At 40.1% G+C, this 13,971-nt stretch overlaps 1 protein-coding gene across 1 annotated transcript in view; it reads right to left on the bottom strand.

The window, feature by feature from the left end:
- TGFBR3 (transforming growth factor beta receptor 3) overlaps positions 1 to 13,971 on the bottom strand; it is a 108,092-nt gene that overhangs the window by 25,482 nt on the left and 68,639 nt on the right. Inside the window, exons 5-7 of the mRNA XM_063165730.1 lie at positions 11,480 to 11,663; positions 6,021 to 6,189; positions 3,566 to 3,713 (exon numbers count right to left, since the gene is read on the bottom strand). Of these exons, the coding sequence (XP_063021800.1) occupies positions 3,566 to 3,713; positions 6,021 to 6,189; positions 11,480 to 11,663 (501 nt within the window). The remainder of the gene's footprint in view (positions 1 to 3,565; positions 3,714 to 6,020; positions 6,190 to 11,479; positions 11,664 to 13,971) is intronic.

The following is a 13,971-nucleotide window of genomic DNA, read 5'->3' as shown; positions in this document are numbered from 1 at the left end:
TCATTCACACCAAAGCTAAATACATATACATTTATTCTTACAGTCACAGCATTACTATTATCACTGTAACAATCACATCAATGGCTGCAGAACAAGCTGAACATAGATGCAGCAGCAAAGGCACGATGACCCACTTTTCAGGCATTCCTGCAATGGGATTGAAATGCTCTTTCTAATGCAGCTGATACCATGGAATGTTCCACAAACACCTTCATTCCCATGCTTGATTACCTTCTCCATCATATAGACTGCATCTTCTTTTCATCCCCACTGGTTTTTCCTCAATGTGAACAAATCTTAAATCTTTCTCTCTGGAACACCACAAGATTGACTAGGGAGATTTCTCTTAGTGCTCCTATGGACGTGCTACACAGGTCAGAGGGCTCAGCTGTACTTCCCTACCTGACATCAAAGTGAGTTTCTGAACTAAGAAGTGAATAAAGCACGTAGAAAGTCCTGATAGAATGGCATAATGTATCTTTAGCTCCCTCCCTCATTTCTTCCTAAGGACCCAGTTCTGCAGCCTTTAAACACTTGGGGCTTCACAACTGAGGTTAAAGATAAATTTACGTACAGAGCACCTGGTTTGAGGATACTGTTACCAGAACAGTTATCAATGCTCAGCAAAGGTCACTGAAGATAAGAAACAAAAATGGAGCAACAGGTATCCTAATTTTAGTGCCTCATGACTCTTGGGAATCAACTAATCTTTGACCTTCAACAAGGTGCAAAACTGGACACAACTGATCATGTCTTTTCATATTATCACGCAGCTTTGACTGGTAGGAGTTATTATGCTAACCCAACTTTGCTGCATCTCTTTTCTGTCACAAGGAGACAGCTGAACAAATATTATCTCAGAACTTTACTGTCCTAGCTAGCACCTGAACATTTCCAGGGCTTGTTTCCACCCCTCCACTCCACAGTGAGCCTGTAAATGTTCAGTCTTGCATTGCCCCACTGAAACAAAAGCAAGAACGAGGGCTGGCAGGAATAGACCTCCCTTCACTTGCCTGCCCTGCCTCACACACAGTGACTGAAACCAGGCAATCTGAGCCCCCAGCTGTCTGTCAGAACAGACACCATTTCAGAAGGTGCTGGGCAGTTGTTCTCAGGTAATCAACCGCCCCTCCAGGCTTCCGAAACCCTCAAGGGTTTGTTCTGTGCATTGCACCTCTCTACTCCTTGCCCATAAACTTATTTTCTCTCTGGAGCTTCACTGCACAGCTCCCAGCTTTGCAGAGGGACAGCAGCTGCAAAGGAAGCAATGTGAACAGCAGTGTACAAGCAGAGAACCACACAAGCCCTGCATGTAAGGACTGCACACAGGAGTTAAACACAGCCCAGAAGAAAGCACTGCACACACATCAAGTGCAATTGATTTACCTAAAGTACTCCCATTTTCCTTGGGTTTGTGTCCATCCCCTTGCAGAGTTCCAAAAGACACAGCAAGCTGGGAGATGAGCTGTATGACTTAAAACATCTTTCTCATTTTTTGTCTGTGAACTTGGACCTCAGTAACTTACAGCACTGGGTTTGAGGCAGCTTAGCACTAACCTTCCCCTCTCAGCTTGCCAATCCCCTCAAGACAATTCTAATTCGTAGTGAGGGCAAGAAGTTAGGAAAATTGAAGTGCATGGAACTGCTTCAACTAATAAAAAGAACATTGTGAAACATTACCTAATTGCTTAGTAATGTTTTTATGCATTGTCTAAATTTGGGCTTGGAAAGGCATTCAGCTTAATAGAGATATGAAAAGATGCTAAATGCTGGATTTGCAGGCTTTTTAATGACATGGCAGAGTTTAGTTCCCTCCCTTACCCCCTCTAAATAAAGGAAAATGAACATATATTCAGAAAATGAAAGATCTATATAAATGAAGTAGTAAACTAGTTACTCAAAATCCTAACATGAATCCAAAGTCTTTTAAATACTGACATTTCTGTATATATTTAATGTATTACTTTGCGTTAATCTAAACAAAATATTACTTTCTGCCACTCATTACAGAAACTATTTTTAATTATACTTTTTACTTATATTTTCAATAATTAATAAAGAAGCAATTTAAAAATAAAGTTTTTTAAGCAGTCTGCTTTTCTATATTCAAGTGCAGCATTTTAAAAATTTTAAAAACCTGTAAAAATTGTCTTGTGAAAATTGATGATCCACAAAGTGACAGCTTTATGGACATGAAATACACCACGTGAGCTGTTTCCTAGCATGGCGTGAACTAAAGCACAATTCTCTATCCCGTGAGAGTAGATCCATATATGCCCAAATATACAGTGGTGAATTTTATGTCATAACCTAGGATGAAACTTTGAAGTCAAGCATTGTTTTTCATCATTCTGCTTACAAGAGTGGTAATCCTCAGCAACCAAACTTGACCTTTCTCTTTAAGGAATATTTCAGACCTACAGAATGACCAGAACATCCTCTCCTGTCTGTAAGATAAATGTGTCAGGGGTCAAGAGGGAACTTCATCATCCACCCTAGATAATTTTTCCATTAAATTTTCTGAGCAACACCAAAATTAGCTTTCCTTTAATTCCCTTCACTCTCCAAAGCTACTATGAAATCCTTAGTAATCTATTTTCTTGGGAGATTTACATCAATTAGCCTTTGCATTCTGCCAGAATTTCCTCTGCACAGATTACAAGCAGAAAGCAACTAAGCAAAAAATGGAAAATTGCTATAAATACCAAGAACTGGAGTTTGAAAATGTAACTGAATTGCTGCAAAACTGCAAGTCATGAGGCTCATGGGTGGTCCTGAGCAAACATTCAGCTCAAGTGTACAATGTGCTCTTAACTGATCACTTAATATGGAAATAGGCCACAAATTTATAGGCTGCAAGATCAGTTCAATTATATTTATTTCAGAGCAAGGGAACACACATTTTCTTAGCAGAAAGTGTGTTAAGCCATAAAGCCTGTACCAAAAATCAACATGAATCAGTATCTGCAGTAATTTAAGAAGTTTAACTTTAGAGAGCCTGGCTTTAACTTTAAAAAACAATTATTTTTTGCTGTCTGAGGAGAGTTAGGTCAATTTGACCAAACACTTACTGGAGACAGAAGCACTGGCAGGGAAAGGGGTAGATACTACTACAAGCACAAGCAGAAGTAAAGGAGTTTGCACTTCCAAAGGGATGTGGGTGTGTGCTGCATATCTAGTATTATCTATTCTGCACTTGAAGGCTTTGTTCCAACTTCTGACATGAACCTGTTGATCCATACACCAAAGTAACAGCAAAAAGAGAAATGAACATCCTACTCTGTGTTTAGGATGCTTCCACAGAAATCAAAAAGACACAGACTAAATCCTTGTTCTAACCACCTGGCTTCTGCAATGTGTTGGTCAGTTTTACAGCCCATATATTGGAAGTTAACGAGAATAAAAAGTTTATGCATTTACTCCTTAAAATGCAGTAATTATTAAAAAGAAGTATCTAAGAGAAAACATTCAGAAATCAACATGGTTTAGCACTATATCACATTTAAATGGATTCTATACTGTTGCATTACAATAGCTCACAAAAAATAAAGGTGCTTTAACTTACAATCACTTCCAGCTTTCCCTGGACATCATGAGACTTGATAACCCAATTGACAGACTTTCTGCACTTGAGGATAAGCACCACATCCCTGACAAGCCTGGTGCCTGGCTGAGATGGTTTAATGTCCACAATTATATCCACCTGGAGAGCACTGTATGGAAAATAGAAAGTTAGAACAGAATGCCAGAAATTTTCAGCTATCAACCTTCTTCCAATCCATCATGTTTCCACTGTCTGGCCAGTTGATTAAAATGCTGGATATTATCCCGGGCAACACAACATGTGCAAAACAGATTGTTATTCCATATACACTTAAGTGATTTTGCATAACAATGAAAACAAGTACTTTTTAGAAAAAAAATATTTCTGTCTCTTATTTACAGGAAGTGTGCTACTCAATTCACCTATTATTTAGTGCAGGTAAGTGATATGGCAAGCTGGTTGCTTTCTAAAGTAAACATAATTTTCTTATTTCACTGTGACAGTGCCTAAATATAACTGTTTTAGTTTTCTCTGGCTTTAACTGTACTAAAACTTTAAAAAATACCTTAAAAAAAGTAAAAAAGACAAAGAGGTTAACAAACATGCATAAAAAACCCAACCCAAACCACAAGTACTATACTGGGGGGTGTCTAAACAGTTAAATTGTGGAATGACTTTGCTTCAGATCTTGCGTGCTTTGAGGAATTAAGCAGTGTATTCAGTTTCCACTACTTCTGGGTATATAGTTACTTTAAAAAGAAAAAAACCCAATTGTCCAGCCTACTGCTTACTGGAAAATAGATGAAAACTGTCCAGATTTTCAAGATCACAGTAAAATAAGTACAGCAAATGGGTTCTTACCCATCAATAACATCTCAACATGTAAAATACCAATTCAACAGAAAAACCTATACTTCCAGACCATCCTATGGGGCCATACATTATAAGAACGTGCTCATCTCCAGCTAATAGGTTCCAACTAATAATACACTGAGACTTCATGTATCTTGGGACCTTTGGTCCATCTCCTGCCCCTTTACACATGCCCAGCTCAGCTTCTGTATGCTTCTTTGGGGATTTAAACTTCACAAGGATAGCTGTGGATAACACATAAAACTAAGAACTAAGTAATTTAGTATCTTTCTTTTTTTTTTACTTTTAATAGCAAAACATTTAAACTTTTTTCAGTGTTATCATCTCAAAAGCAAATTCCTATTGTGCTATCATCCAAAGCCAAAAGCTTGGAACCAAGGCTGTCATCGTGTAGCACTCCAAGGGACTTGGAAGGATGCTTAGCATCAGCTCTGTTCAGGATGGGGCTGCATCAGCATTTGGGGCTACCAACTCCACTTCCACTATACTACCACTCCATTCCACCTCAACACTTTCTTACTCTCCTCAGGTTCTTATGCAAGAAAATGATCAGGTTCTGGGTTCAACATCTTGCAATGAGAATTAGCCTTTTCACAAAAACACCTCCTCCCACCTCCATCTCCCTGTGTGGATTTCTCATTAGGGATAGGATGCACTCACATGCAGCTGCATGAGGAGCAGAACCAGACAATGCCAGATATCCAGTGAATGCAGTAAGCAGACAGGATTTTAATTCTATCTTATCAATGATGAAATTGTAACCATCTAAGTTTCATAGCAAATTTCTGTTCTAGCAATCATACTTGGCCCTTAGTCACACTTGGAAAACCTCTTCCTATCTGAAGCACACCCCACTTCACTTATGTTCTCCCACAAAGATCTAGGAAAGACCAGTAAAAGATGAGTATTCTATATGTCTTACCCTTCCCCTTTGATGAAAACTATAATTCAAAATTTAGAAAATCTTCATAATGTGTATAGAGTTACTTTTCCTAGCCAGCAGTTAAAAAAATTTTAGTCAGTGCACCACTATCAACGCTTAGTATTTCTCATAATTATCACTTTATCCCTTAAACTCAACTGGAAACTTGACAGAAAATACTGTTGTGAATCTTCAGAGCAGCTGTGGAACACTTATCACAGAGCACAGATCACTTGCAGCCTCTGGACACTGTTTGGGAGCCACTGTCCTACACCTTGCTGCCAGTCATCCCTGCCTGTGACAAGTCAGGATTACTTTCTACCTCTGTCTCACCTCCTCACACAGTGGTCTAGCCTTAAAACCTCTCTGTCAGATACTGCCCTTACTCATATTCCCTTATTCACTTTATCCTTGGAAAAATGTGATTGATTGAGCAAGAAGGGGAGCAGTATACAGTCCATAAAAACTGTGCTTTGCAGTCTTGTCCGGAAAAATCCTGTGATTATGCAGCAGAATTAAAATCTTTACTTTAAATAGAAATTGATTCTTCAGTATGTAAAGTATTAAAGCTCAAGCTTTTCTTTAAGGGTGAAATGGCTGCTTTCAGTTGATTTTTATAAGACAAGTGAAGTTTTTAGCTATTACTTCAAACAGTTTTAGTCTATTTAGATGATACTTTACCTGTTAGGATTGGAATTTGGAGTACTTAGTTCAATGATATGAACTTCTCTTTCCTGGACTAAGTTAGACATGAGGCACCCCTCTGCTGGTTTTGGTTGCAGGTATCCCGCAAGGTAATTCAAAGAGAGAAAATTCTTCTTTATGTTGCACGAGGGAGGAAAAACTTGATCTGGAGGGGAAAAAAAAAGCAAGCAAAGGGACCTTTAACCACAGACGACAGCTTAGATGTATGCACATACCACGTACACTTCAGTGTTCACTATATTTCTTAAAGGTGTCTCTAACATCTGTTACAAGCACATATGACAAATCATCATATTGAAAAGGAGATTACTGTTGCACCAATACATCAACTTTCTAATAGTTATTATTTATGGATTTAAACACATAATGAAAGAAAACCCCTGTAAAGAAAAGTGTGAAAACAATTCTGAAGAAAAATGTGAAAAACTTGTCAAAATTAGTAAAATACATTTAATTTGCTCCTTGCATACATTTAATTTGCTCCTTGCATCTTTACAAGAGATTTCTTTCTATTGCAATTTACTCAGAGATAACTTTTGGAATCAACTCCTTCTCCCTGTGGAAAATATTTTCTTCTTGTTATGATAAACCTACCACGCTTTAAATACTACAGAAAGTACTTTCCATTTCCTTACTTAATATATTTACTATATATTGTGTAGTCGGAGTCAGTGTTGTCTAGAAAGCAACAAATATTGCATTTGTCTTGCACATGGAAAATTAAAAGCATGAAAAAATTATGGAATCAGCTGTTGATATTAAGAAACTGATCACAATACACATAGCTGAAATAATGAAATTCTAGCATAGCTATTCAATCTCTTTTGGTTTTAACCAAAAAGCTGAATATGAGCATTACAGAACCCCAGAATGTGCTGAGCTGCAAGAGATTCACAAGGGTCATGGAGTCCAACTCCTGGCCCTGCACAGGACCATCCCCAAGAGCCACACCCTGTGTCAGAGCATTGTCCAAAGGCTTCTTGACCTCTGCCAGGCTGCTGCTGTGACCCCTGCCCTGGGGAGCCTGTCCCAGCGCCCAAACACCCTCTGGGTGAAGAGCCACTAGTGTAAAATGCAAACCATTAAAAAAGTCACTTCATATGAAATTCTCATGCACAGCCTCTATTACTGTAGCCCAAGAAACACTATTTCTACTGAAAATCAGGAGCACTTTGCCTTTCTGAGATAGCTTGACCTATGAATTTTCATAATACACAGAAGGACCAAGTACCATGTTCAAGTACTTGAAGTACTGTAAGAATACAATTCCACATGCCTGGGTCTTTGACCATTGCTGTACAAGAAGGACTTTTCCTATTAAGGTCAGTAGCAGGATACAAAAAAACCCCCAAAAAACCAAAATAAAATAAATCAACTAGCATGCATTGTGAACAAAAAACTGTGAAGAAACTCTTATGAGCTATTCTGAGGCCATGCACTCTCTAAATGAGAACTGAAATGTCACCTCTGAAGGGCATTTGTGTGTGCTACCCAGCTCTGCAGGAAGACCAGAGGCTCCTGTGACCCTGGTCTCTGCAGAAACAATCAGGGGAGTTTCTTCTCCTGATCTTACACAAAGCAGCCTTTGAATATTAACCCTGTTGTGTCCCCTACAGAAGTTACTAAAGCTGTATAAGGCTGTGACTATTCATACTCCCCAGGCACAGCACTTCTCTAACATCTGGTGTGTGCCCTGCCAGATTAGCCTTGAATGCAGCTGTAGTTCTGTCAGCTCCTCCCACAACAGCACAGAATGGAAAATGATCCCAAATGGTCTATGCTGAGCTTAAATTTTTAAATATATCTATATATATACACACACAGAGACAGTAGGTATTTTCTTCTTAACTGCTGTACAACATGATTCAGGCCATAAAACACCAGTTCTGGAGCAGTTTGTGGGTAATTACCACACGTGCTATCATTTGCCATCGCAAACAACTCAGTTCTTGCTCCTGGCACTTCCATGAGGCGTCTCTGGAGCTCTCCAGAAGTGCTGCTCTTGCTGCCAGAAGCACAGAGAGTCCCCAGCCTGGGCCCCCACTCAATAGCAAGCTTTTCCTCTGCAGCAGATTTCAACTCTATCATGGGCTACTTGACATGCACACCAGAATTAACTTAATCCCATCCACACCAGTTACCAAAACTGGGCTGGAGCAGAAAAGAAAAGGGGATCCATTCCAGCTTTCTCTGCTCACTACACATCTCCTCTTTGTTAGTTTCAGGGCTGTCTACATACTTTGGAAAGGGACTGCAGGTGTCTGCAATCAATTAAAAACATACCAAACCAGCCAACAAACAGTCAGTTTATGGATTCTGTGCCTCTCTAATCTCCCCAGACTCCCAACAGGGAATCAGATGTGGGGTTTGCAGGAACCCCCTCAGCAGAGGGTCTCTGGCCAGCAGCTGGGGTGCCAGGGGGCCCTGCTGGCCAAAGGCAGCAGAGCTGTGAGCAGTGACCAGCAGCCACCTTCCATCAGTGAGTGCCAGGCAGGCTGGATGGACACACAGCACTGCACACCAGGATCTGTCCCTTCTGTGTGAAGCACTTGTTTTTACTGATGAGGACAGACACTGTCTGCTCTGTTCTGCACAAATTAGGTGCCATCCACAGGTTCCTGGCTGAAGTTGAATATCCAAGCTTAACATCACCCTGAGGAGGTTTTTGTGCAAATGAGCACTGTTAATCAAGTGTCACTTCCCAAGACAGGCACCCTGGGCAGCAGCAGTTGGATTCAGCAATAAAAATCCCATCCAAGCAGAGCTTGCCTTTCAAAATCTGATCTGGGCATAAGCAAGGTGTTTGGAATTTTCCTTGGGCACCCTGATGGTAGGGCTTATTTATGTGTATTTCACAGTTTGCTAGCCCTTAGCACAACAGAGATGAGAACCTTGGCTGGCATTTAATGGCAGGATAGAAATGGGATCAGGGAAGGGCTACAGGGGTCTCACGAGGGAGGATGCAAACTCTAGGCAGTGCTCATTCTGCAGCAGGACACACAGCTAAGCCAGACACGATGGGACCGTGTGCCAGCATTAAACCAAGCAAGCATGGCATGCAGGATATGTGCACTGGCTATAAATTCAGAGTCAGGAATGATGTTTCAGCTTCTGCCAGGACAGAAGTACAGTGTTACTGTCTGTAAATAAACTGTACATTTTCCGATTTAGCTACTGTTAAAACTAATTTTTTTCTTATTTAGGTAAGAAATGTGTTGAAATTAGGGTCCCTCCAGGCTAGCACATTTGCCCTGGATTTACTGGTGATACTAGATGCATTAGGTAACATTTAGCTAACTGATAGGACTTCCTGACTTGCTCAATCATGTCTTACTGAACCATGAGGAATTAAACTGACTTCTGCTGTAAAACACATACCAAGAGCACTGTCATCGTGAGCAGTCCTTCTAGAATCTGACAGTGATTATCACAGCAGCCACTCTGCCCTCTCCTCCATTGCACAAACCAAGGCAAGAACAAGAACCCCACTTGTTGTGCCCTCTTCCTCCACACCCCCATTCTGGTCCCTTAAAATTCTTGCTGTGATCACCATCCCTGCAGTATTTGATCAGCCACTCTTTAGAATCAACAGGATTCAGATGCACTTGGCCCTGATCCAGTTTGCTAGTGCTCTCAGCTGCCTTTCATTTGCAATTTCAAAAGTGACTTAAGAGACCCATGGCATCAGAAGCAGTTTTATTCTATGAAAGATCAGCCTTCTTCAGATCTTTCTGTCCTTTGGCTTGCATTTCCTGTTTTCTGTATTCAGCAACAGCCTACATTTTTAAAATGTAACTAACATCTTTCAGTTTCAGATTTGTCTTAACTTGAGTGAAGCTGAAATGTAGACAATTATATGAATACAGCCCTCAAATTCTGTATCAGTCACACAGCCAGGAACTGCTTTGTGTGACCACCTACAGATGATGAGCAATTTCAGCAGTGATTCACAGCCTGTCAGCTGAGGGTACCTTACTAAATCTCATGAGAGTGTAAGTTTTGCATGAAAAGCCTACATTGTACGTCACTGCATGCTGTGGTTTGTGAAATCCAGTGATTCCATTGTTTACTCTGCAGAGAAGCAAACCAGGAGCACACCCCACGTGGTTTTCACAGAACTCCTCACACGACTCTGTAGTTCAAGAACTGACCCTGTCCCCACCCCTGAGCACATGCATAACCCCCCCCACACACACATGTTCCCTTCTGCCAAGAATTTAAATCAAAATCAAACAATTACAGCTGAGCTGGTTTGTAGGAGCCTTCTCAGAAACTGTCTGTTTTGGTTGCCTGCCAAGTTCCATTTTGTGTACTTGCTCCTAATTTAATTGTGTTTTAGTGCATTCTAAAGATGATGCAAAACTCTCCTCTTTAGCCTCCTGGTTTGACTGGAGACATGCAAATCAACAAACAAAATTTTATCTGGTTTTTTCAACATATCTCATTAAATATTTGTCTCCACAATGCAGAGACCACTACTCCCATGTATATGTTTCAAGAGTATTTTAATAAGGTAAGAAATATATTTCTGAATTATTTTCTGGCATTAGAATCCACAACTAGTGCCAAGTAGAGCCAAAAAAAAAAAAAAAAAAAAAAACCCCACACAAGGGAATCCTCTACAAATTTGGCAGGATTTGAATAAAACTAACTCAGGCATATTCTGATTTTGGGGGGTAAACCTCCTATGTCAGGAAATCAAATTATCAGATACATGTGGTTAGGAAAGAATGTTTTGTCCACTGAAGGCTTTTTGTTGGTTGTTTCTTGCCTGTAACCAACTAGTTCAGCTGTTTGGGAGTTTCTGTAGATATTCCTGCAGAGGATCACACAGTTATGTTGTGCCAACACTGCTCAGCTATGGAGCTACAGCCTGAGCCCCCCCCCAGTACAGGCCTGTGTGCAGTCCCCAGGCAGCTGGGGTCCTCTCCCATTTGCACTAGGCCACCTGAAGAATCTGGCATGTGGCTCAGAGGGACAGGAAATCTGTCTCCTTGGGATGAAAATATGTCAGTACAGACTAAGGTAACTTAGTTTGGTGAGGAAGGCAATAATTCTGTGCCCAAAGAAGCCTGGATCCTTATACAAGCAAATAATGAAAAAATAATGTAACTCAGGTCTTTCTAGAAATTTCCTCCTACTTCAAGATGAATGCACCCAAACAATCACCATGAGTAGCTGATACTGTTTAAAAGGCAAAGTTTGACTTGTGTAAGATTCCGAGCAATTGTATCCACATTTATGAGCATAAAGTGATGGCACCACAATCCATTAAAAGTTTCCTAAACCCAAGGTCTGGTCTTAGACTTGAGGCTTGCCCTTATTTCTCTGCTTCCCCTTTCATATGTTTAAAAATTAAAATAAGTGAAATATAAGCAACATATTCTCAGTATCTGAAAGTGTCTATGAATTCAGTTGGTTTTGTTCTGGTTTACCTTCTCCTACTTTAATGTAGATGTTTCTTGATATTTTAAGTTCAGTGAAAGACGTTACTGCTCCATATTCCTTCTGGGCCCACTGTAGCAGATGTTCATTTTTCTCAGGAAAAAACTTTTCTTCTGTTTCTGCTGACAAGGAGAAGTTTCCCTTCTCAAACTGAACAACGGAACCTACAGACACCTGATGGGAATAAAAACACATTTTAATGTGGTACATTTATCCATGCAGACACGTAGCATGTTTAAGTGATGTGACCTCTCATACCCAAATGCAGTGACTGAAGGTGATTATGGTCTATTTCCACTTTGTATTTTCACCACCTAGAAGCACCTATGCCATGGGCTGATTTCATGGAGCATCTCTACAATGCTCCTAACATATCAAATTCTGTGTAAATTCCAAGTGTACGGTCTCAGAGGATGGCACTGACACAGCATATGCCAGCACATGCCAGATTGTGCACTTTTATATCAGAGACATGTGGGACATTTTCATAGAGCTTTGGCCTAACTAGAAAAATCTCCCATGCATAAAATTCACAGGATTTAAGGACTTAATCAGTGATTATTTTGCAGGAATATTGAATAGATGTTGGCATTCCACCCTCAGAGACAGTTTATCCAGTAAGAGTAGTAGTTGGTTTTCATTTGCATATTGTTTCCAATTTTTTTTTATGGTCAATACCAGGGTAAAGCAGCATCAGTTTGTCTTTTTAAACATTTCAAGACAGCATGAGAAAAAAATATTATTCCTTCTAAATATCAATGAAAGAAATTGATTACTTTACAATAATACACTTTTGCTGTATTTTTCATTTGAGATTGTTAAATGCATGCTAACACAACAGCTGTCTTCCTCAGAATACACTTTGTTTTTCATTTATTACTAATTAAAACTTGAAAACCTTTTTCATCATCCTGCAGCATGACAAATGTCTTCCTGAGGGACAGATCCTATCGAAGTGGCCACGTGCTTCAAGGGAGGAACCGACAGACAGAAAGCAGAGCAACTAAAAGTCTGGCACAAGCATCCTCACTAAGTGATCATCCAGTAAACATCATGAAACAAACATGAAGCTTATCATATTTACTTTTTTCAATCACCTACTAAAGTCTATTTGAAATCCTGGTTCCACTACCCAGGTTTTAGAAAGGACTGCAGAGTTCTGCTGTGCTTGCCAATGTTGGGATTTTTACTACACAGACCTAAGGCAAGGTTAAGTGAGCCAAGCACGTTATTTGTTCTGGAAAGAATTCAACAGACCCTTCCAAAAAAGGCAACCATCACTGTTTCAACACCTGCCTTGAACATTAACTACTTACTCTTCAGAACAAATCAAAAGCAAATCTAACATGCTTAGGATAATGCAAAGCATTAAAGCCTAATAATGTTTTAAATATTTGGGAACCAACCAATTTTTATCTGAGCACTAATTAGGCACTGATTGAGTGATTAAGAGACTGCTGCCACAGACACTCTTATTTCCTCCCTTCAACTCCTTTAGTGGTTACTTTCTGAGGTTGCAGAGTGGAAAAAGTGCCCCAGCTCTATTTCTTCCAGTTGTTGTGAGGACATGAAAAGGAACTGCACTGGAAACATCCTCTGCTGTTGAGTAAACCTATATGTCCTGTCACTTTTCTGAGACTAAATGAAGAAGCTGGACATGGAAAATCTGTTTGCAAGACCGTAAGATACTGGCCATAGCCACAAACCACAGCAAGCACCACAGTTCAGAGGGGTATGTTCCTCAGAGGAAATGAAGATCAAGCATAGGATATTGAAAATATGCTACCAAAACCTGAGTATTGCATCAAAGAACAAAACATATTTAAGAACATATTTTGGTTGCATACACTACTACCCTGCTGACCACTGGGGAAAACAGGGCTTGAAATTTTCTCTGCACCATACCAAATCAAGGAAACATACATCCCCTCATGCTGGGGCAACAAAACAAAAACAGCCTTCATACATCCCTTAAGAAAAGTTCCCAGTCTGAATAAAACTGCCCTTGCAAGGCTGCCATGGCAGTTCAGGACATCAGTTACCTGGAAGAAGTGCCAAATGTCAACAGTTACTATTCCCCAGAGGGAACAACTCTCAGAACCAAACCTGAGTCATCTCAAATACATGCAGTGGTGAGTGTGAATACTGCACACACAAAATTGCATATTCTGTTTCTTATTTTACCTATTTCCTTCTCTCCCTTTAAACATTTATTGCCTTATTTCTTTCTTTGAATCTGATCCAAGGGGATATTTACTTTGCCTTATAACATTTTAAGTATTTAACACAGTTATAATTCAGAACTCCCAAGTAGGAAGCAAGTTCATAATTCAGCCTTGAGAGAGAGCTGGGCACCTCTGGGCCATGACTCAGGATATAAAGGTAAGTGTGCACAGCCAGCCAGCATGAACCAATCCCTCCTCTCACAACAGCTACACCACTACCCATCCAGGGCCTGCCAGCACAGGGCCCACCTGATCAC

The sequence above is a fragment of the Melospiza melodia genome, chromosome 11, assembly GCF_035770615.1.
Source record: "Melospiza melodia melodia isolate bMelMel2 chromosome 11, bMelMel2.pri, whole genome shotgun sequence".
Classification (NCBI taxonomy): Eukaryota; Metazoa; Chordata; class Aves; order Passeriformes; family Passerellidae; genus Melospiza; species Melospiza melodia.
The sequence above is the reverse complement of the archived record's forward strand: the minus strand, read 5'-3'. Positions and strand labels throughout refer to the sequence as shown.